General features: G+C 48.7%; 1 protein-coding gene across 2 annotated transcripts in view; it reads left to right on the forward strand.

The window, feature by feature from the left end:
- Positions 1-22,912, forward strand: part of LOC139365431 (roquin-1-like) — a 64,851-nt gene that overhangs the window by 10,544 nt on the left and 31,395 nt on the right. For both annotated transcript variants that reach the window (XM_071102821.1, XM_071102812.1), the window contains exon 3: positions 7,859-7,979. In XM_071102821.1, the coding sequence (XP_070958922.1) occupies positions 7,859-7,979 (121 nt within the window). The remainder of the gene's footprint in view (positions 1-7,858; positions 7,980-22,912) is intronic.

The following is a 22,912-nucleotide window of genomic DNA, read 5'->3' on the forward strand; positions in this document are numbered from 1 at the left end:
TACGAGGTAGTTGAGATAATACAGTGCATTTGGAAAATATTCAGACCCCTTGACTTTCATCACATTTTGTTACATTACAGCCTTATTCTAAAATTGATTTAGAATGTTTTCCTTCAATCTACACACAATACCCCATATTGACAAAGTGAAAACAGGTTTTTAGAACTTTTAGGAAATGTATTAAACATAAAACTCCTTTATTTACATAATTATTCAGACCCTTTGCTATGAGACTTGAATTTGAACTCCGGTGCATCCTGTTTCCATTTCTCATCCTTGAGATGTTTCTACAACTTGATTGGAGTCCACCTGTTGTAAATTCAATTGATTGGACATGATTTGGAAAGGCACACACCTGTGTATGTAAGGTCCCACGGTTGACAGTGCATGTCAGAATAAAATCCAAGTCATGAGGTCAAAGGAATTGTCCGTATGGCTCAGAGACAGGATTGTGTCGAGGCACAGATCTGGGGAAGGGTACCAAAATATTTCTGCAGCATTGAAGGTCCTCAAGAACACAGTGACCTCCATCATTCTTCAATGGAAGTTTGGAACCACCAAGACTCTTCCTAGAGCTGGCTGCCTGTCTAAACTGAGCAATAGGGGGAGAAAAGCCTTGGTCAAGGTGGTGACCAAAAACCCAATGGTCATTCTGACAAGGCTCCAGAGTTCCTCTGTGGAGATGGTTGTCCTTCTGGAAGGTTCTCCCATCTCTGCAGCACTCCACCAATCAGGCCTTTATGGGGGAGTGGCCAGACGGAAGCCACTCCTCAGTGAAAAGCACCATTTTCCACCGCCATGATGGTGGCTAATGCAACTTCCTGATAAACAACAGACTGCTGCAACCTGATTGGCAGAATGCGATACGCAACTTTTGGGACTAGCATTTCTAGGCGTTAGCCACTTCAGCATGGTTGTGGAAAAGCATGGTTGTGTTTCATAAAGGAAAGTATGTATGTCCCCTCGCGGTTTCTTGCCATTTTTTAAATCTAGTTAACGGGGAAGTCAATGGCTTTGCAGCCTGAATGGAGAATATTTTAGGTACGAACCGGTCCACAGGGGATACCAGTGTATTGCCGGCTGCATACAATGCGTTTGTCGGTAAGATGGAAACGACTCAATATTGCCACCTGCCCGCCTTTGGGCTAAGTGGATTTCAGTGTGTTCTAGACCTGTGTCAGTGGTCTTCATCTCTCTATTGTTTGAATCAAATATTAAACCTATGCTGTACCTCACCCTGCTTTCACCCCTTCCAGGGCTGACCCACACACACTCAAATGTTTTTTTTTGCATTAAGGTCACCCAGAGCATTTGGGACCATCTGCCAATATGGCTGGTAAGCTTAGACATTTCCCAGCCAGTGCCAAAATCTACCAGCATTTGACTGGTGTTATTTTTGCCTCCATAATCCCAAACAAACAGCCTTTAAAAAGGAGCTCACAAAGGTCTGCATTTGATTTCTCTGCGAACTGTTGCAGTTTCATCCACAAGCACATGAAAGGGGAAGACTACACTGACCGTGTGAGACTGCCTGTGTATTTCTCTTAGTGTGTGTAGTGTACGCACACGTGTCACATCTGTGTTTGTGTGTTCTCACGACACATACAAGAGTGCCCTTTAGTTCTCTGATATGAGGAAAAGGGAAACTAGATCTGTCCCTATCAAGTGGTTCAAAAGATACTGGATGTAAATTACTTCCTGTTTTGAATGGCTTGTTCTCTACTCTGGCTTTTGGGAAATGATGGCACAGTATACTGAGTCCTAGATCTGTTTGTACTGTCTGACCAACTCTAATGGTCACGCCCACACATTATCTGGGACCAGGCTACAATGCACCCCCATTGGATATGAATGCCAGGCAATCTGGATAGACTCTTGGGGCAATATCTCAATCCTTTGGCGTACAAATCTTCTGTTGATACCAAAGTCTTAGAAGAACCCTGCAGATTTTTTTATTTAGATGTATTTTATTTCACCTTTATTTAACCAGGGAGGCCAGTTGAGAATAAGTTCTCATGTACAACTGTGACCTCGCCAAGATAAAGCAAAGCAGTGCAACAAAAACAACACAGAATTGTTATCATTAACACTGGAGTGATAGATGTGCAGATGATGTGCAAGTAGAGATACTGCGGTACAAAAGAGCAAGAGGGTAAGTAACAATATGGAGATGAGGTAGTAGGGTGTGCTATTTACAGATTGGCTGTGTACAGGTACAGTGATCGGTAAGCTGCTCTGACAGACTATGCTTAAAGTTAGAGAGGGCAATATAAGGCTTCAGTGATTTTTGCAATTCGTTCCAGTCATTGGCAGCAGAGAACTGGAAGGAGAGGCAGCCAAAGGAAGTGTTGGCTTTGGGGATGACCAGTGAAATATACAGTGCCTTGCGAAAGTATTCGGCCCCCTTGAAGTTTGCGACCTTTTGCCACATTTCAGGCTTCAAACATAAAGATTTGTGAAGAATCAACAACAAGTGGGACACAATCATGAAGTGGAACGACATTTATTGGATATTTCAAACTTTTTTAACAAATCAAAAACTGAAAAATTGGGCGTGCACAATTATTCAGCCCCCTTAAGTTAATACTTTGTAGCGCCACCTTTTGCTGCGATTACAGCTGTAAGTCGCTTGGGGTATGTCTCTATCAGTTTTGCACATCGAGAGACTGACATTTTTTCCCATTCCTCCTTGCAAAACAGCTCGAGCTCAATGAGGTTGGATGGAGAGCATTTGTGAACAGCAGTTTTCAGTTCTTTCCACAGATTCTCGATTGGATTCAGGTCTGGACTTTGACTTGGCCTTTCTAACACCTGGATATGTTTATTTTTGAACCATTCCATTGTAGATTTTGCTTTATGTTTTGATTCATTGTCTTGTTGGAAGACAAATCTCCGTCCCAGTCTCAGGTCTTTTGCAGACTCCATCAGGCTTTCTTCCAGAATGGTCCTGTATTTGGCTCCATCCATCTTCCCATCAATTTTAACCATCTTCCCTGTCCCTGCTGAAGAAAAGCAGGCCCAAACCATGATGCTGCCACCACCATGTTTGACAGTGGGGATGGTGTGTTCAGTGTGTTGAGCTGTGTTGCTTTTATGCCAAACACGTCTTGCATTGTTGCCAAAAAGTTCAATTTTGGTTTCATCTGACCAGAGCACCTTCTTCCACATGTTTGGTGTGTCTCCCAGGTGGCTTGTGGCAAACTTTAAACAACACTTTTTATGGATATCTTTAAGAAATGGCTTTCTTCTTGCCACTCTTCCATAAAGGCCAGATTTGTGCAATATACGACTGATTGTTGTCCTATGGACAGAGTCTCCCACCTCAGCTGTAGATCTCTGCAGTTCATCCAGAGTGATCATGGGTCTCTTGGCTGCATCTCTGATCAGTCTTCTCCTTGTATGAGCTGAAAGTTTAGAGGAACATGGCCAGGTCTTGGTAGATTTACAGTGGTCTGATACTCCTTCCATTTCAATATTATCGCTTGCACAGTGCTCCTTGGGATGTTTAAAGCTTGGGAAATCTTTTTGTATGCAAATCCGGCTTTAAACTTCTTCACAACAGTATCTAGGACCTGCCTGGTGTGTTCCTTGTTCTTCATGATGCTCTTTGCGCTTTTGACGGACCTCTGAGACTATCACAGTGCAGGTGCATTTATACGGAGACTTGATTACACACAGGTGGATTGTATTTATCATCATTAGTCATTTAGGTCAACATTGGATCATTCAGAGATCCTCACTGAACTTCTGGAGAGAGTTTGCTGCACTGAAAGTAAAGGGGCTGAATAATTTTGCACGCCCAATTTTTCAGTTTTTGATTTGTTAAAAAAGTTTGAAATATCCAATAAATGTCGTTCCACTTCATGATTGTGTCCCACTTGTTGTTGATTCTTCACAAAAAAATACAGTTTTATACCTTTATGTTTGAAGCCTGAAATGTGGCAAAAGGTCGCAAAGTTCAAGGGGGCCGAATACTTTCGCAAGGCACTGTACCTGCTGGAGCGTGTGCTACGGGTGGGTGTTGCTATGGTGACCAGTGAGCTGAGATAAGGTGGAACTTTACCGAGCAAAGACTTATAGATGACATGGAGCCAGTGGGTTTGGCGACAAATATGTAGTGAGGGCCAGCCAACGAGAGCATACAGGTCGCAGTGGTGGGTAGTATATGGGGCTTTGGTGACAAAACGGATGGCACTGTGATAGACTACATCCAGTTTGCTTAGTAGAGTGTTGGGGGCTATTTTGCAAATGACATCGCCGAAGTCAAGGATCGGTAGGATAGTCCGTTTTACGAGGGTATGTTTGGCAGCATGAGTGAAGGAGGCTTTGTTGCGAAATAGGAAGCCCATTCTAGATTTAATTTTGGATTGGAGATGCTTAATGTGAGCGTGGAAGGAGAGTTTACAGTCTAACCAGACACCTAGGTATTTGTAGTTGTCCACATATTCTAGGTCAGAAACGTCCAGAGTAGTGATGCTAGTCGTGCGGGGGGGGGCAATCAGTTGAAGAGCATGCACTTACTTTTACTAGATACTATCCCATCCCCACACTTCTGTGAGGGGGGGTCATTTACACTTGTTTGTCAGGTTGCAATCGACGGTTCATTCGATCATGTGTCAGATGTTTGCGGAGACCATTTTCAGGATTGTGCTTCTCTTATGGATTGTTTAAGGAGCGTTCTGAACCATCTCACTATATTCCCCATTTGGGATATTTCAGATGTGTTAAGAAGATGGACAGGGACTCTGCTGCCCTAGCTTCAGTGGGAAGCTGGTTTCACCATTGAGGTGCCAGGACAGAGAAGAGCTTGGGCTGAGTGGGAGCTGCCCTCCCGTAGGGGTGGGGGCCAAGAGACCAGAGGTGGCTGAACAGTCTACTTGGGTTGATGTGTAGGGTTTGAGCAGAACCTTAAGGTATGGACTCTGTCCGTAGGCATGTACCATGGCCTTGTAGTGGATCCGAGCTTCGACTGGAAGCCAGTGGAGTCTACGGAGGAGGGAATTTAGGAAGGTTGAACACCAGGCGGGCTGCAGCGTTTTGGATCATTTTCAGGGGTTTGATGGCGCCCAGCCAACAGTGAGTTGCAGTAATCCAGACGGGAGTGGACAAGTGCCTGGATTAGGACCTGCGGCGCTTCCTGTGTGCGTTAGGGTCGTACTCTATGGATGTTGTAGAGCAGAAGCGAGTCATTGCTTTGATGTTTGCAGAGAATGATCGGGTGTTGTCCAGGGTCACACCAAGGTTATTTGCACTCTGGGAGGGGGACACCGTGGAGGTGTCAACTGTGATTGAGAGGTCTTGGAGCGGGCAGGCCTTCCCCGGAAGGAAGAGCAGCTCCGTCGTGTCGACGTTGAGCTTGAGGTGGTGAACCGACATCCAAGCTGAGATATCTGCCAGGCAAGTGGAGATGCATGTCACCACCTGGGTGTCAGAAAGATAAAAGTAGTTGAGGGCAATCCACATACCAATGATAGGAGAGACCATGTGAGGCTATGATGCAACTGAGTGACTTTGTGTAATAGCGTGAAAAGGAGAGGGTCTAGAACCGAGCCCTGAGGGACACCAGTAGTGAGAGTATGTGGTGCAGACACAGATCCTCTCCATGTCACCTCGTAGGAGCGGCCTGCCAGGTAGGATGCAATCCAAGAGTGTGTAGAGCTTGAGACACTCAGCCCTGAGAGGGTGAGAAGGAGATTCTGATGGTTCACGGTGTCAAAGGCAGCAGATAGATCTAGGAGGATGAGAACAGAGAGAGTCAGTTTTGGCACTGCGGAGAGCCTCCGTGACAAAGAGAAGAGCGATCTCGGTTGAGTGACCCATCTTGAAGCCTGACTGGTTAGGGTCAAAAATATCGTTCTGAGAGAGATGGCGAGAGAGCTGGTCAGACAAGCACAAGTGTTTTGGAAAGAGAAGCAAGAAGTGATACCGTCCTTTTTTTGACGTCAGGGGTCGAGTGTTGGTTTCTTGAGAAGGGATGCAGACAGTGATGAGGGAAGTGAAGAATGGGAGAAGGTCCCCAGAGATGGTCTGAAGGAGGTGACAAGCGGGCAGGTTGTCGGGTGGCCAGGCCTCACTAGTCGCAGGATTTTTCAAAGCGGTTGACAGTCATTCGCAGGGAGCGGGTGGATGATTGGGGGAGAAGGTGGAAAATGGTTTCCTAGGGTTAGAGGCAGAAGCTTGACATTTTGTGATAGTGGCTTCAGTAACGGATACAGAGGAATATAAGGTAGGGAGGAGGGAGTGAAAGGATGATGGGTCCTCTGGAAGTTTAATTTTCCTCAGCTACCCACAGCTCTGTTCTGTAAGCTTGCAGTGAGTCACCATGGAGCAGTAGAGGAGGGCCGAGCTGGCCGGGAGGAAAGGGGAGATTGCGAGTCATAGGATGCGGAAAGGGAAGATGGTAGGGTCGACGAGGCAGAATCAGGAGACATGTGGGAGAAGGATTTAGCAGATGATGGGATAGAAGAGGAGAGTAGTGGGAGAGAGAGTGGCGATGGTGCATGACCATCTGGGTAGGGGCTAAGGGCTAGGGATGGATGAGAGGGAGGGGGTTGCCATGAGATTAGTAGACAAACAACCTCTAGTAAAGATGAGGTCAAACGTATTGCCTGCCTTGTGAGTGGGAGGGGACTGGGAAAGGGTGAGATCCAGGGGCAAAGAAAGAGTTGGAGAGAAATTAATCAAAGGCAGATGTCAGGAGGTTGGAAGTTGCCAAGTATGAAGAGCAGTGAGCCGTCATCAGAAAGTTAGATTATCAAGATGTCAAGCACATTGAGGAACTCTCAAAAGGGTACCTGGTGTGCGATAGGGTTGGGCGTACAGTTTCTGTTCCATACCGGGGTATACAGTATTAACGGATGTGCACGTAATTTAAAAAAAATAAAAAATGTAAGTACAAAACTATTTAGGCAACAAGGATCTTGATCCAGGAAAGGATTGAATGCTGTAACCAAGAGGCTTGATTTTTTACGCCTAGCCACTTAGCTAGCAAGTTAGCAAACCAATTGCACAGCTGGAGCTCTGAGCTAGATATAATTTATTTGACACATCTTAGATTTCTTATACCTAACTTATAAGCAGCGGTGTAGCACGCAGCCCCAGAGGGAGCAGCTGTGGAAGCAGTATTCTCTGGGGTGATCCATGTCTTCGTCAGGGCCAAAAAGTCAATGAACTGAAGGGCAGCATAGGGTGAGAAACTCAGCGTTCTTGACCGCAGAATGCTGCCGGGGTGCAGGATTCCACATGGGTTGTGCGCACAGGGTGCATTAAATTAGAAGGGTTGCAGCCAAGGGGTGGGGAGTGAGGAGAGTGAGGGAGAGGAGGGAACTGGGATAGAAAACACACACGCGCACACAGTTACCAAAGCTACAAAATGAGAATCTGAAAATGACTAGGTAAGATACTCAAGTGAGAGTGGAGCCCTCCTCTCTTTCCTTCCTCAAATAAATCTGCAGAACAGTCTTTGTTTCGGCAACGGTCTTCGTTTTGACAACGACACCGCCGCTGACACTGATTACCAAAACCTCAACAGTCACAAATTGCCCTGCCCCTTAATCCTGGTTGATGTGTCAACAATCATCTGCAAGTTATAAGCAGTCAGCAGTTCACACCACAAGTACGCAACTGGGGAGACATACAGCACTTAAAGTAGATGGCCCTAGATAGCAAAAAGACTACCAGACAGCAACTAAAATTATACTTATCACTCCTGGAGATATCAGGAGTCCTCTAGCTATAGATTTAAGTATTTGTTTCTCTCTTTTTGCACACACACACACACACACACACACACACTGTAAATGTAAGCTGCATTTCAACGTATGTGTTGTGACCTTGGTGTATTATTTTCTCTCCCCAGGTGCCCAAACAGCAGCCGACCACCTTGGTGACAGGGGCAGAGGACATAGCCCACTATGAGAAAGCCAGTGAGTGTGTGGAGGAGCTGGCTCAGTACCTGAAACCCCTGAGCAACAGCAGAGGTCAGTCAGATACCACCTCATCCTGCTACAGTCACAACCATTGCTCATGAATTGTGGGACAAGCCTCTATTAATTGCTCAACATATCATATTTAATAGCAACAGTTTCAACCACTCACCCTTTTTTTATCCACTCACAATCCTCATTCTTGTCTAGTGCTCTCATTGTCTTCTTGCTTTAACAGGCATCATCTTGAATGGTGCTTTCTCTCTCTCTCCCTCATCTTGAATGGGGCTTTCTCTCTCTCCCTCATCTTGAATGGGGCTTTCTCTCTCTCTCCCTCATCTTGAATGGGGCTTTTTCTCTCTCTCTCTCTCCCTCATCTTGAATGGGGCTTTTTCTCTCTCTCTCTGTCCCTCATCTTGAATGGGGCTTTCTCTCTCTCTCTCTCTCCCTCATCTTGAATGGGGCTTTCTCTCTCTCTCTCCCTCATCTTGAATGGGGCTTTCTCTCTCTCTCTCTCTCTCCCTCATCTTGAATGGGGCTTTTTCTCTCTCTCTCCCTCATCTTGAATGGGGCTTTCTCTCTCTCCCTCATCTTGAATAGGGTTTTTTTTCTCTCTCTCTCTCCCTCATCTTGAATGGGGCTTTTTCTCTCTCTCTCTCTCCCTCATCTTGAATGGGGCTTTCTCTCTCTATCTCTCCCTCATCTTGAATGGGGCTTTTTCTCTCTCTCTCTCCCCCTCATCTTGAATGGGGCTTTCTCTCTCTCTCTCTCCCTCATCTTGAATGGGGCTTTTTCTCTCTCTCTCCCTCATCTTGAATGGGGCTTTCTCTCTCTCCCTCATCTTGAATGGGGCTTTCTCTCTCTCTCCCTCATCTTGAATGGGGCTTTCTCTCTCTCTCTCCCTCATCTTGAATGGGGCTTTCTCTCTCTCTCTCTCTCTCTCTCCCTCATCTTGAATGGGGCTTTCTCTCTCTCTCTCTCTCTCTCCCTCATCTTTAATGGGGCTTTCTCTCTCTTTCTCTCTCTCTCTCCCTCATCTTGAATGGGGCTTTCTCTCTCTCTCTCCCTCATCTTGAATGGGGCTTTCTCTCTCTCTCTCTCTCTCCCTCATCTTGAATGGGGCTTTCTCTCTCTCTCTCTCTCTCCCTCATCTTGAATGGGGCTTTCTCTCTCTCTCTCTCCCTCATCTTGAATGGGGCTTTCTCTCTCTCTCTCTCTCTCTCTCCCTCATCTTGAATGGGGCTTTTTCTCTCTCCCCCTCATCTTGAATGGGGCTTTCTCTCTCTCTCTCCCTCATCTTGAATGGGGCTTTTTCTCTCTCTCTCCCTCATCTTGAATGGGGCTTTCTCTCTCTCCCTCATCTTGAATGGGGCTTTCTCTCTCTCTCCCTCATCTTGAATGGGGCTTTCTTTCTCTCTCTCTCTCTCCCTCATCTTGAATGGGGCTTTCTCTCTCTCTCTCTCCCTCTCCCTCATCTTGAATGGGGCTTTCTCTCTCTCTCTCTCCCTCATCTTTAATGGGGCTCTCTCTCTCTCTCTCTCCCTCATCTTGAATGGGGCTCTCTCTCTCTCTCTCTCCCTCATCTTGAATGGGGCTTTCTCTCTCTCTCTCTCCCTCATCTTGAATGGGGCTTTCTCTCTCTCTCTCTCTCTCTCTCCCTCATCTTGAATGGGGCTTTCTCTCTCTCTCTCTCTCCCTCATCTTGAATGGGGCTTTCTCTCTCTCTCTCCCTCATCTTGAATGGGGCTTTCTCTCTCTCTCTCTCTCCCTCATCTTGAATTGGGCTTTCTCTCTCTCTCTCTCTCCCTCATCTTGAATGGGGCTTTCTCTCTCTCTCTCTCTCTCTCCCTCATCTTGAATGGGGCTTTTTCTCTCTCTCTCTCCCCCTCATCTTGAATGGGGCTTTCTCTCTCTCTCTCTCCCTCTCCCTCATCTTGAATTGGGCTTTTTCTCTCTCTCTCTCTCTCCCTCATCTTGAATGGGGCTTTCTCTCTCTCTCTCTCTCTCTCCCCCTCATCTTGAATGGGGCTTTTTCTCTCTCTCTCTCCCCCTCATCTTGAATGGGGCTTTCTCTCTCTCTCTCTCCCTCTCCCTCATCTTGAATTGGGCTTTTTCTCTCTCTCTCTCTCTCCCTCATCTTGAATGGGGCTTTCTCTCTCTCTCTCTCTCTCCCTCATCTTGAATGGGGCTTTCTCTCTCTCTCTCTCTCTCCCTCATCTTGAATGGGGCTTTCTCTCTCTCTCTCTCTCTCCCTCATCTTGAATGGGGCTTTCTCTCTCTCTCTCTCTCTCTCTCCCTCATCTTGAATGGGGCTTTTTCTCTCTCCCCCTCATCTTGAATGGGGCTTTCTCTCTCTCTCTCCCTCATCTTGAATGGGGCTTTTTCTCTCTCTCTCCCTCATCTTGAATGGGGCTTTCTCTCTCTCCCTCATCTTGAATGGGGCTTTCTCTCTCTCTCCCTCATCTTGAATGGGGCTTTCTTTCTCTCTCTCTCTCTCCCTCATCTTGAATGGGGCTTTCTCTCTCTCTCTCTCCCTCTCCCCCTCTCCCTCATCTTGAATGGGGCTTTCTCTCTCTCTCTCTCCCTCATCTTTAATGGGGCTCTCTCTCTCTCTCTCTCTCCCTCATCTTGAATGGGGCTTTCTCTCTCTCTCTCTCCCTCATCTTGAATGGGGCTTTCTCTCTCTCTCTCTCCCTCATCTTGAATGGGGCTTTCTCTCGCTCTCTCTCTCTCTCTCCCTCATCTTGAATGGGGCTTTCTCTCTCTCTCTCCCTCATCTTGAATGGGGCTTTCTCTCTCTCTCTCCCTCATCTTGAATGGGGCTTTCTCTCTCTCTCTCCCACATCTTGAATGGGGCTTTCTCTCTCTCTCTCTCCCCCTCCCTCCCTCATCTTGAATGGGGCTTTCTCTCTCTCTCTCTCTCTCCCTCATCTTGAATGGGGCTTTCTCTCTCTCTCTCTCTCTCTCTCCCTCATCTTGAATGGGGCTTTCTCTCTCTCTCTCTCTCTCTCTCTCTCTCTCTCTCTCTCCCCCTCATCTTGAATGGGGCTTTCTCTCTCTCCCCCTCATCTTGAATGGGGCTTTGTCTCTCTCTCTCTCATCTTGAATGGGGCTTTCTCTCTCTCTCCCTCATCTTGAATGGGGCTTTCGCTCTCTCTCTCTCTCTCCCTCATCTTGAATGGGGCTTTCGCTCTCTCTCTCTCTCTCCCTCATCTTGAATGGGGCTTTCTCTCTCTCTCTCTCTCTCTCTCTCCCTCATCTTGAATGGGGCTTTCTCTCTCTCTCTCTCTCTCTCTCTCCCCTCATCTTGAATGGGGCTTTGTCTCTCTCTCCCTCATCTTGAATGGGGCTTTCTCTCTCTCTCTCTCTCTCTCTCTCTCTCTCTCCCTCATCTTGAATGGGGCTTTCACTCTCTCTCTCTCTCTCTCCCTCATCTTGAATGGAGCTTTCTCTCTCTCTCTCTCTCATCTTGAATGGGGCTTTCTCTCTCTCTCTCTCTCTCTCCCTCATCTTGAATGGGGCTTTCTCTCTCTCTCTCCCTCATCTTGAATGTGGCTCTCTCTCTCTCTCCCCCTCATCTTGAATGGGGCTTTGTCTCTCTCTCTCTCATCTTGAATGGGGCTTTCTCTCTCTCTCTCTCTCTCCCTCCCTCATCTTGAATGGGGCTTTCTCTCTCTCTCTCCCTCCCTCATCTTGAATGGGGCTTTCTCTCTCTCTCCCCCCTCATCTTGAATGGGGCTTTCTCTCTCTCCCTCATCTTGAATGGGGCTTTCTCTCTCTCTCTCTCTCTCTCTCTCTCTCTCTCTCTCTCTCTCTCTCTCCCTCATCTTGAATGGGGCTTTCTCTCTCTCTCTCTCTCTCTCTCTCTCTCTCTCTCTCTCTCTCTCTCTCTCTCTCTCTCTCTCTCTCTCTCTCTCCCTCATCTTGAATAGGGCTCTCTCTCTCTCTCTCTCTCTGTCTCTCTCTCCCCCTCCCTCCCTCATCTTGAATGGGGCTTTCTCTCTCTCTCTCTCTCTCTCCCTCATCTTGAATGGGGCTTTCTCTCTCTCTCTCTCTCTCTCTCTCTCCCTCATCTTGAATGGGGCTTTCTCTCTCTCTCTCCCTCATCTTGAATGGCGCTTTCTCTCTCTCTCTCATCTTGAATGGGGCTTTCTCTCTCTCTCTCTCTCTCTCCCTCATCTTGAATGGGGCTTTCTCTCTCTCTCTCTCTCTCTCCCTCATCTTGAATGGGGCTTTCTCTCTCTCTCTCCCTCATCTTGAATGGGGCTTTCTCTCTCTCTCTCTCTCTTTCTCATCTTGAATGGGGCTTTCTCTCTCTCTCCCTCATCTTGAATGGGGCTTTCTCTCTCTCTCCCTCATCTTGAATGGGCTTTCTCTCTCGCTCTCTCTCTCTCTCTCCCTCATCTTGAATGTGGCTTTCTCTCTCCCTCATCTTGAATGGTGCTTTCTCTCTCTCTCCCTCATCTTGAATGGAGCTTTCTCTCTCTCTCTCTCTCTCTCCCTCATCTTGAATGGGGCTTTCTCTCTCCCTCATCTTGAATGGGGCTTTCTCTCTCTCTCCCTCATCTTGAATGGGGCTTTCTCTCTCTCTCTCCCTCATCTTGAATGGGGCTTTCTCTCTCTCTCTCCCTCATCTTGAATGGGGCTTTCTCTCTCTCTCTCTCTCTCCCTCATCTTGAATGGGGCTTTCTCTCTCTCTCTCTCTCTCTCTCCCCCTCATCTTGAATGGGGCTTTCGCTCTCTCTCTCCCTCATCTTGAATGGAGCTTTCTCTCTCTCTCTCTCCCTCATCTTGAATGGGGCTTTCTCTCTCTCTCTCCCTCATCTTGAATGGGGCTTTCTCTCTCCTCCCTCATCTTGAATGGGGCTTTCTCTCTCGCTCTCTCTCCCTCATCTTGAATGGGGCTTTCTCTCTCTCTCTCCCCCTCATCTTGACTGGGGCTTTCTCTCTCGCTCTCGCTCTCTCCCTCATTTTGAATGGGGCTTTCTCTCTCTCTCTCCCTCATCTTGAATGGGGCTTTCTCTCTCTCTCCCTCATCTTGAATGGGGCTTTCTCTCTCTCTCTCTCCCTCATCTTGAATGGGGCTTTCTCTCTCTCTCTCTCTCCCCCCTCCCTCCCTCATCTTGAATGGGGCTTTCTCTCTCTCTCTCTCTCTCTCCCTCATCTTGAATGGGGCTTTCTCTCTCTCTCTCTCTCTCCCTCATCTTGAATGGGGCTTTTCTCTCTCTCTCTCTCTCTCTCTCCCCCTCATCTTGAATGGGGCTTTCTCTCTCTCCCCCTCATCTTGAATGGGGCTTTGTCTCTCTCTCTCTCATCTTGAATGGGGCTTTCTCTCTCTCTCCCTCATCTTGAATGGGGCTTTCGCTCTCTCTCTCTCTCTCCCTCATCTTGAATGGGGCTTTCTCTCTCTCTCTCCCCCTCATCTTGACTGGGGCTTTCTCTCTCGCTCTCGCTCTCTCCCTCATTTTGAATGGGGCTTTCTCTCTCTCTCTCCCTCATCTTGAATGGGGCTTTCTCTCTCTCTCTCTCTCTCTCTCTCTCTCCCTCATCTTGAATGGGGCTTTCTCTCTCTCTCTCCCTCATCTTGAATGGCGCTTTCTCTCTCTCTCTCATCTTGAATGGGGCTTTCTCTCTCTCTCTCTCTCTCTCCCTCATCTTGAATGGGGCTTTCTCTCTCTCTCTCTCTCTCTCCCTCATCTTGAATGGGGCTTTCTCTCTCTCTCTCCCTCATCTTGAATGGGGCTTTCTCTCTCTCTCTCTTTCTCATCTTGAATGGGGCTTTCTCTCTCTCTCCCTCATCTTGAATGGGGCTTTCTCTCTCTCTCCCTCATCTTGAATGGGCTTTCTCTCTCGCTCTCTCTCTCTCTCTCCCTCATCTTGAATGTGGCTTTCTCTCTCCCTCATCTTGAATGGTGCTTTCTCTCTCTCTCCCTCATCTTGAATGGAGCTTTCTCTCTCTCTCTCTCTCTCTCCCTCATCTTGAATGGGGCTTTCTCTCTCCCTCATCTTGAATGGGGCTTTCTCTCTCTCTCCCTCATCTTGAATGGGGCTTTCTCTCTCTCTCTCCCTCATCTTGAATGGGGCTTTCTCTCTCTCTCTCCCTCATCTTGAATGGGGCTTTCTCTCTCTCTCTCTCTCTCTCTCTCTCTCTCCCTCATCTTGAATGGGGCTTTCTCTCTCTCTCTCTCTCTCTCCCCCTCATCTTGAATGGGGCTTTCGCTCTCTCTCTCCCTCATCTTGAATGGAGCTTTCTCTCTCTCTCTCTCCCTCATCTTGAATGGGGCTTTCTCTCTCTCTCTCCCTCATCTTGAATGGGGCTTTCTCTCTCTCCCTCCCTCATCTTGAATGGGGCTTTCTCTCTCGCTCTCTCTCCCTCATCTTGAATGGGGCTTTCTCTCTCTCTCTCCCCCTCATCTTGACTGGGGCTTTCTCTCTCGCTCTCGCTCTCTCCCTCATTTTGAATGGGGCTTTCTCTCTCTCTCTCCCTCATCTTGAATGGGGCTTTCTCTCTCTCTCCCTCATCTTGAATGGGGCTTTCTCTCTCTCTCTCTCTCCCTCATCTTGAATGGGGCTTTCTCTCTCTCTCTCCCCCTCCCTCCCTCATCTTGAATGGGGCTTTCTCTCTCTCTCTCTCTCTCCCTCATCTTGAATGGGGCTTTCTCTCTCTCTCTCTCTCTCTCCCTCATCTTGAATGGGGCTTTTCTCTCTCTCTCTCTCTCTCTCTCCCCCTCATCTTGAATGGGGCTTTCTCTCTCTCCCCCTCATCTTGAATGGGGCTTTGTCTCTCTCTCTCTCATCTTGAATGGGGCTTTCTCTCTCTCTCCCTCATCTTGAATGGGGCTTTCGCTCTCTCTCTCTCTCTCCCTCATCTTGAATGGGGCTTTCGCTCTCTCTCTCTCTCTCCCTCATCTTGAATGGGGCTTTCTCTCTCTCTCTCTCTCTCTCTCTCTCCCTCATCTTGAATGGGGCTTTCTCTCTCTCTCTCTCTCTCTCTCTCTCTCTCCCCTCATCTTGAATGGGGCTTTGTCTCTCTCTCCCTCATCTTGAATGGGGCTTTCTCTCTCTCTCTCTCTCTCTCTCTCTCTCTCCCTCATCTTGAATGGGGCTTTCACTCTCTCTCTCTCTCTCTCCCTCATCTTGAATGGAGCTTTCTCTCTCTCTCTCTCTCATCTTGAATGGGGCTTTCTCTCTCTCTCTCTCTCTCCCTCATCTTGAATGGGGCTTTCTCTCTCTCTCTCCCTCATCTTGAATGTGGCTCTCTCTCTCTCTCCCCCTCATCTTGAATGGGGCTTTGTCTCTCTCTCTCTCATCTTGAATGGGGCTTTCTCTCTCTCTCTCTCTCTCCCTCCCTCATCTTGAATGGGGCTTTCTCTCTCTCTCTCCCTCCCTCATCTTGAATGGGGCTTTCTCTCTCTCTCCCCCCTCATCTTGAATGGGGCTTTCTCTCTCTCCCTCATCTTGAATGGGGCTTTCTCTCTCTCTCTCCCTCATCTTGAATGGGGCTTTCTCTCTCTCTCTCTCTCTTTCTCATCTTGAATGGGGCTTTCTCTCTCTCTCCCTCATCTTGAATGGGGCTTTCTCTCTCTCTCCCTCATCTTGAATGGGCTTTCTCTCTCGCTCTCTCTCTCTCTCTCCCTCATCTTGAATGTGGCTTTCTCTCTCCCTCATCTTGAATGGTGCTTTCTCTCTCTCTCCCTCATCTTGAATGGAGCTTTCTCTCTCTCTCTCTCTCTCTCCCTCATCTTGAATGGGGCTTTCTCTCTCCCTCATCTTGAATGGGGCTTTCTCTCTCTCTCCCTCATCTTGAATGGGGCTTTCTCTCTCTCTCTCCCTCATCTTGAATGGGGCTTTCTCTCTCTCTCTCCCTCATCTTGAATGGGGCTTTCTCTCTCTCTCTCTCTCTCTCTCCCCCTCATCTTGAATGGGGCTTTCGCTCTCTCTCTCCCTCATCTTGAATGGAGCTTTCTCTCTCTCTCTCTCCCTCATCTTGAATGGGGCTTTCTCTCTCTCTCTCCCTCATCTTGAATGGGGCTTTCTCTCTCTCCCTCCCTCATCTTGAATGGGGCTTTCTCTCTCGCTCTCTCTCCCTCATCTTGAATGGGGCTTTCTCTCTCGCTCTCTCTCTCTCTCTCCCTCATCTTGAATGTGGCTTTCTCTCTCCCTCATCTTGAATGGTGCTTTCTCTCTCTCTCCCTCATCTTGAATGGAGCTTTCTCTCTCTCTCTCTCTCTCTCCCTCATCTTGAATGGGGCTTTCTCTCTCCCTCATCTTGAATGGGGCTTTCTCTCTCTCTCCCTCATCTTGAATGGGGCTTTCTCTCTCTCTCTCCCTCATCTTGAATGGGGCTTTCTCTCTCTCTCTCCCTCATCTTGAATGGGGCTTTCTCTCTCTCTCTCCCTCATCTTGAATGGGGCTCTCTCTCTCTCTCTCTCTCTCTCCCTCATCTTGAATGGGGCTTTCTCTCTCTCTCTCTCTCTCTCCCCCTCATCTTGAATGGGGCTTTCGCTCTCTCTCTCCCTCATCTTGAATGGAGCTTTCTCTCTCTCTCTCTCCCTCATCTTGAATGGGGCTTTCTCTCTCTCTCTCCCTCATCTTGAATGGGGCTTTCTCTCTCTCCCTCCCTCATCTTGAATGGGGCTTTCTCTCTCGCTCTCTCTCCCTCATCTTGAATGGGGCTTTCTCTCTCTCTCTCCCCCTCATCTTGACTGGGGCTTTCTCTCTCGCTCTCGCTCTCTCCCTCATTTTGAATGGGGCTTTCTCTCTCTCTCTCCCTCATCTTGAATGGGGCTTTCTCTCTCTCCCCCTCATCTTGAATGGGGCTTTCTCTCTCTCTCTCTCTCCCTCATCTTGAATGGGGCTTTCTCTCTCTCTCTCTCTCCCCCCTCCCTCCCTCATCTTGAATGGGGCTTTCTCTCTCTCTCTCTCTCTCTCTCCCTCATCTTGAATGGGGCTTTCTCTCTCTCTCTCTCTCCCTCATCTTGAATGGGGCTTTCTCTCTCTCTCTCTCTCTCTCTCCCCCTCATCTTGAATGGGGCTTTCTCTCTCTCCCCCTCATCTTGAATGGGGCTTTGTCTCTCTCTCTCTCATCTTGAATGGGGCTTTCTCTCTCTCTCCCTCATCTTGAATGGGGCTTTCGCTCTCTCTCTCTCTCTCCCTCATCTTGAATGGGGCTTTCTCTCTCTCTCTCCCCCTCATCTTGACTGGGGCTTTCTCTCTCGCTCTCGCTCTCTCCCTCATTTTGAATGGGGCTTTCTCTCTCTCTCTCCCTCATCTTGAATGGGGCTTCTCTCTCTCTCTCTCTCTCTCCCTCATCTTGAATGGGGCTTTCTCTCTCTCTCTCCCTCATCTTGAATGGCGCTTTCTCTCTCTCTCTCATCTTGAATGGGGCTTTCTCTCTCTCTCTCTCTCTCTCTCCCTCATCTTGAATGGGGCTTTCTCTCTCTCTCTCTCTCTCTCCCTCATCTTGAATGGGGCTTTCTCTCTCTCTCTCCCTCATCTTGAATGGGGCTTTCTCTCTCTCTCTCTTTCTCATCTTGAATGGGGCTTTCTCTCTCTCTCCCTCATCTTGAATGGGGCTTTCTCTCTCTCTCCCTCATCTTGAATGGGCTTTCTCTCTCGCTCTCTCTCTCTCTCTCCCTCATCTTGAATGTGGCTTTCTCTCTCCCTCATCTTGAATGGTGCTTTCTCTCTCTCTCCCTCATCTTGAATGGAGCTTTCTCTCTCTCTCTCTCTCTCTCTCCCTCATCTTGAATGGGGCTTTCTCTCTCCCTCATCTTGAATGGGGCTTTCTCTCTCTCTCCCTCATCTTGAATGGGGCTTTCTCTCTCTCTCTCCCTCATCTTGAATGGGGCTTTCTCTCTCTCTCTCCCTCATCTTGAATGGGGCTTTCTCTCTCTCTCTCTCTCTCTCTCTCTCTCTCTCCCTCATCTTGAATGGGGCTTTCTCTCTCTCTCTCTCTCTCTCCCCCTCATCTTGAATGGGGCTTTCGCTCTCTCTCTCCCTCATCTTGAATGGAGCTTTCTCTCTCTCTCTCTCCCTCATCTTGAATGGGGCTTTCTCTCTCTCTCTCCCTCATCTTGAATGGGGCTTTCTCTCTCTCCCTCCCTCATCTTGAATGGGGCTTTCTCTCTCGCTCTCTCTCCCTCATCTTGAATGGGGCTTTCTCTCTCTCTCTCCCCCTCATCTTGACTGGGGCTTTCTCTCTCGCTCTCGCTCTCTCCCTCATTTTGAATGGGGCTTTCTCTCTCTCTCTCCCTCATCTTGAATGGGGCTTTCTCTCTCTCTCCCTCATCTTGAATGGGGCTTTCTCTCTCTCTCTCTCTCCCTCATCTTGAATGGGGCTTTCTCTCTCTCTCTCCCCCTCCCTCCCTCATCTTGAATGGGGCTTTCTCTCTCTCTCTCTCTCTCCCTCATCTTGAATGGGGCTTTCTCTCTCTCTCTCTCTCTCTCCCTCATCTTGAATGGGGCTTTCTCTCTCTCTCTCTCTCTCTCTCCCCCTCATCTTGAATGGGGCTTTCTCTCTCTCCCCCTCATCTTGAATGGGGCTTTGTCTCTCTCTCTCTCATCTTGAATGGGGCTTTCTCTCTCTCTCCCTCATCTTGAATGGGGCTTTCGCTCTCTCTCTCTCTCTCCCTCATCTTGAATGGGGCTTTCGCTCTCTCTCTCTCTCTCCCTCATCTTGAATGGGGCTTCTCTCTCTCTCTCTCTCTCTCTCTCTCCCTCATCTTGAATGGGGCTTTCTCTCTCTCTCTCTCTCTCTCTCTCTCTCTCTCTCCCCTCATCTTGAATGGGGCTTTGTCTCTCTCTCCCTCATCTTGAATGGGGCTTTCTCTCTCTCTCTCTCTCTCTCTCTCTCTCTCCCTCATCTTGAATGGGGCTTTCACTCTCTCTCTCTCTCTCTCCCTCATCTTGAATGGAGCTTTCTCTCTCTCTCTCTCTCATCTTGAATGGGGCTTTCTCTCTCTCTCTCTCTCTCCCTCATCTTGAATGGGGCTTTCTCTCTCTCTCTCCCTCATCTTGAATGTGGCTCTCTCTCTCTCTCCCCCTCATCTTGAATGGGGCTTTGTCTCTCTCTCTCTCATCTTGAATGGGGCTTTCTCTCTCTCTCTCTCTCTCCCTCCCTCATCTTGAATGGGGCTTTCTCTCTCTCTCTCCCTCCCTCATCTTGAATGGGGCTTTCTCTCTCTCTCCCCCCTCATCTTGAATGGGGCTTTCTCTCTCTCCCTCATCTTGAATGGGGCTTTCTCTCTCTCTCTCTCTCTCTCTCTCTCCCTAATCTTGAATGGGGCTTTCTCTCTCTCTCTCTCTCTCTCCCTCATCTTGAATGGGGCTTTCTCTCTCTCTCTCTCTCTCTCTCTCTCTCCCTCATCTTGAATGGGGCTTTCTCTCTCTCTCTCATCTTGAATGGGGCTTTCTCTCTCTCTCTCTCTCTCTCCCTCATCTTGAATGGGGCTTTCTCTCTCTCTCTCTCTCTCTCCCTCATCTTGAATGGGGCTTTCTCTCTCTCTCTCCCTCATCTTGAATGGGGCTTTCTCTCTCTCTCTCTCTCTTTCTCATCTTGAATGGGGCTTTCTCTCTCTCTCCCTCATCTTGAATGGGGCTTTCTCTCTCTCTCCCTCATCTTGAATGGGCTTTCTCTCTCGCTCTCTCTCTCTCTCTCCCTCATCTTGAATGTGGCTTTCTCTCTCCCTCATCTTGAATGGTGCTTTCTCTCTCTCTCCCTCATCTTGAATGGAGCTTTCTCTCTCTCTCTCTCTCTCTCTCCCTCATCTTGAATGGGGCTTTCTCTCTCCCTCATCTTGAATGGGGCTTTCTCTCTCTCTCCCTCATCTTGAATGGGGCTTTCTCTCTCTCTCTCCCTCATCTTGAATGGGGCTTTCTCTCTCTCTCTCTCTCTCTCTCTCCCTCATCTTGAATGGGGCTTTCTCTCTCTCTCTCTCTCTCTCCCCCTCATCTTGAATGGGGCTTTCGCTCTCTCTCTCCCTCATCTTGAATGGAGCTTTCTCTCTCTCTCTCTCCCTCATCTTGAATGGGGCTTTCTCTCTCTCTCTCCCTCATCTTGAATGGGGCTTTCTCTCTCTCCCTCCCTCATCTTGAATGGGGCTTTCTCTCTCGCTCTCTCTCCCTCATCTTGAATGGGGCTTTCTCTCTCTCTCTCTCTCCCTCATCTTGAATGGGGCTTTCTCTCTCTCTCTCTCTCTCCCCCTCCCTCCCTCATCTTGAATGGGGCTTTCTCTCTCTCTCTCTCTCTCCCTCATCTTGAATGGGGCTTTCTCTCTCTCTCTCTCTCTCTCCCTCATCTTGAATGGGGCTTTCTCTCTCTCTCTCTCTCTCCCCCTCATCTTGAATGGGGCTTTCTCTCTCTCCCCCTCATCTTGAATGGGGCTTTGTCTCTCTCTCTCTCATCTTGAATGGGGCTTTCTCTCTCTCTCCCTCATCTTGAATGGGGCTTTCGCTCTCTCTCTCTCTCTCCCTCATCTTGAATGGGGCTTTCTCTCTCTCTCTCCCCCTCATCTTGACTGGGGCTTTCTCTCTCGCTCTCGCTCTCTCCCTCATTTTGAATGGGGCTTTCTCTCTCTCTCTCCCTCATCTTGAATGGGGCTTTCTCTCTCTCTCCCTCATCTTGAATGGGGCTTTCTCTCTCTCTCTCTCTCTCCCTCATCTTGAATGGGGCTTTCTCTCTCTCTCTCTCTCTCCCCCTCCCTCCCTCATCTTGAATGGGGCTTTCTCTCTCTCTCTCCCTCATCTTGAATGGGGCTTTCTCTCTCTCTCTCTCTCTCTCTCTCTCTCTCCCTCATCTTGAATGGGGCTTTCTCTCTCTCTCTCTCTCTCCCCCTCATCTTGAATGGGGCTTTCTCTCTCTCCCCCTCATCTTGAATGGGGCTTTCTCTCTCTCTCTCTCTCTCCCCCTCATCTTGAATGGGGCTTTCTCTCTCTCTCCCTCATCTTGAATGGGGCTTTCGCTCTCTCTCTCTCTCTCCCTCATCTTGAATGGGGCTTTCGCTCTCTCTCTCTCTCTCCCTCATCTTGAATGGGGCTTTCTCTCTCTCTCTCTCTCTCCCTCATCTTGAATGGGGCTTTCTCTCTCTCTCTCTCTCTCTCTCTCTCCCCTCATCTTGAATGGGGCTTTCTCTCTCTCTCTCTCTCTCCCCCTCATCTTGAATGGGGCTTTCTCTCTCTCCCCCTCATCTTGAATGGGGCTTTGTCTCTCTCTCTCTCATCTTGAATGGGGCTTTCTCTCTCTCTCCCTCATCTTGAATGGGGCTTTCGCTCTCTCTCTCTCTCTCCCTCATCTTGAATGGGGCTTTCGCTCTCTCTCTCTCTCTCCCTCATCTTGAATGGGGCTTTCTCTCTCTCTCTCTCTCTCTCTCTCTCCCTCATCTTGAATGGGGCTTTCTCTCTCTCTCTCTCTCTCTCTCCCCTCATCTTGAATGGGGCTTTGTCTCTCTCTCCCTCATCTTGAATGGGGCTTTCTCTCTCTCTCTCTCTCTCTCTCTCTCTCTCTCCCTCATCTTGAATGGGGCTTTCACTCTCTCTCTCTCTCTCTCCCTCATCTTGAATGGAGCTTTCTCTCTCTCTCTCTCTCATCTTGAATGGGGCTTTCTCTCTCTCTCTCTCTCTCTCTCCCTCATCTTGAATGGGGCTTTCTCTCTCTCTCTCCCTCATCTTGAATGTGGCTCTCTCTCTCTCTCCAACCTCATCTTGAATGGGGCTTTGTCTCTCTCTCTCTCATCTTGAATGGGGCTTTCGCTCTCTCTCTCTCTCTCCCTCCCTCATCTTGAATGGGGCTTTCTCTCTCTCTCCCTCCCTCATCTTGAATGGGGCTTTCTCTCTCTCTCCCCCCTCATCTTGAATGGGGCTTTCTCTCTCTCCCTCATCTTGAATGGGGCTTTCTCTCTCTCTCTCTCTCTCTCTCTCTCCCTCATCTTGAATGGGGCTTTCTCTCTCTCTCTCTCTCTCTCCCTCATCTTGAATGGGGCTTTCTCTCTCTCTCTCTCTCTCTCTCTCTCTCTCCCTCATCTTGAATGGGGCTTTCTCTCTCTCTCCCTCATCTTGAATGGCGCTTTCTCTCTCTCTCTCATCTTGAATGGGGCTTTCTCTCTCTCTCTCTCTCTCTCCCTCATCTTGAATGGGGCTTTCTCTCTCTCTCTCTCTCTCTCTCTCCCTCATCTTGAATTGGGCTTTCTCTCTCTCTCTCCCTCATCTTGAATGGGGCTTTCTCTCTCTCTTTCTCATCTTGAATGGGGCTTTCTCTCTCTCTCCCTCATCTTGAATGGGGCTTTCTCTCTCTCTCCCTCATCTTGAATGGGCTTTCTCTCTCGCTCTCTCTCTCTCTCTCCCTCATCTTGAATGTGGCTTTCTCTCTCCCTCATCTTGAATGGTGCTTTCTCTCTCTCTCCCTCATCTTGAATGGAGCTTTCTCTCTCTCTCTCTCTCTCTCTCCCTCATCTTGAATGGGGCTCTCTCTCTCCCTCATCTTGAATGGGGCTTTCTCTCTCCCTCCCTCATCTTGAATGGGGCTTTCTCTCTCGCTCTCTCTCCCTCATCTTGAATGGGGCTTTCTCTCTCTCTCCCCCTCATCTTGACTGGGGCTTTCTCTCTCGCTCTCGCTCTCTCCCTCATTTTGAATGGGGCTTTCTCTCTCTCTCTCCCTCATCTTGAATGGGGCTTTCTCTCTCTCTCCCTCATCTTGAATGGGGCTTTCTCTCTCTCTCCCTCATCTTGAATGGGGCTTTCTCTCTCTCTCTCTCTCCCTCATCTTGAATGGGGCTTTCTCTCTCTCTCTCTCTCTCCCCCTCCCTCCCTCATCTTGAATGGGGCTTTCTCTCTCTCTCTCTCCCTCATCTTGAATGGGGCTTTCTCTCTCTCTCTCTCTCTCTCCCTCATCTTGAATGGGGCTTTCTCTCTCTCTCTCTCTCTCTCCCCCTCATCTTGAATGGGGCTTTCTCTCTCTCCCCCTCATCTTGAATGGGGCTTTGTCTCTCTCT

This window comes from Oncorhynchus clarkii, chromosome 1 (assembly GCF_045791955.1).
Source record: "Oncorhynchus clarkii lewisi isolate Uvic-CL-2024 chromosome 1, UVic_Ocla_1.0, whole genome shotgun sequence".
NCBI lineage: Eukaryota > Metazoa > Chordata > Actinopteri > Salmoniformes > Salmonidae > Oncorhynchus > Oncorhynchus clarkii.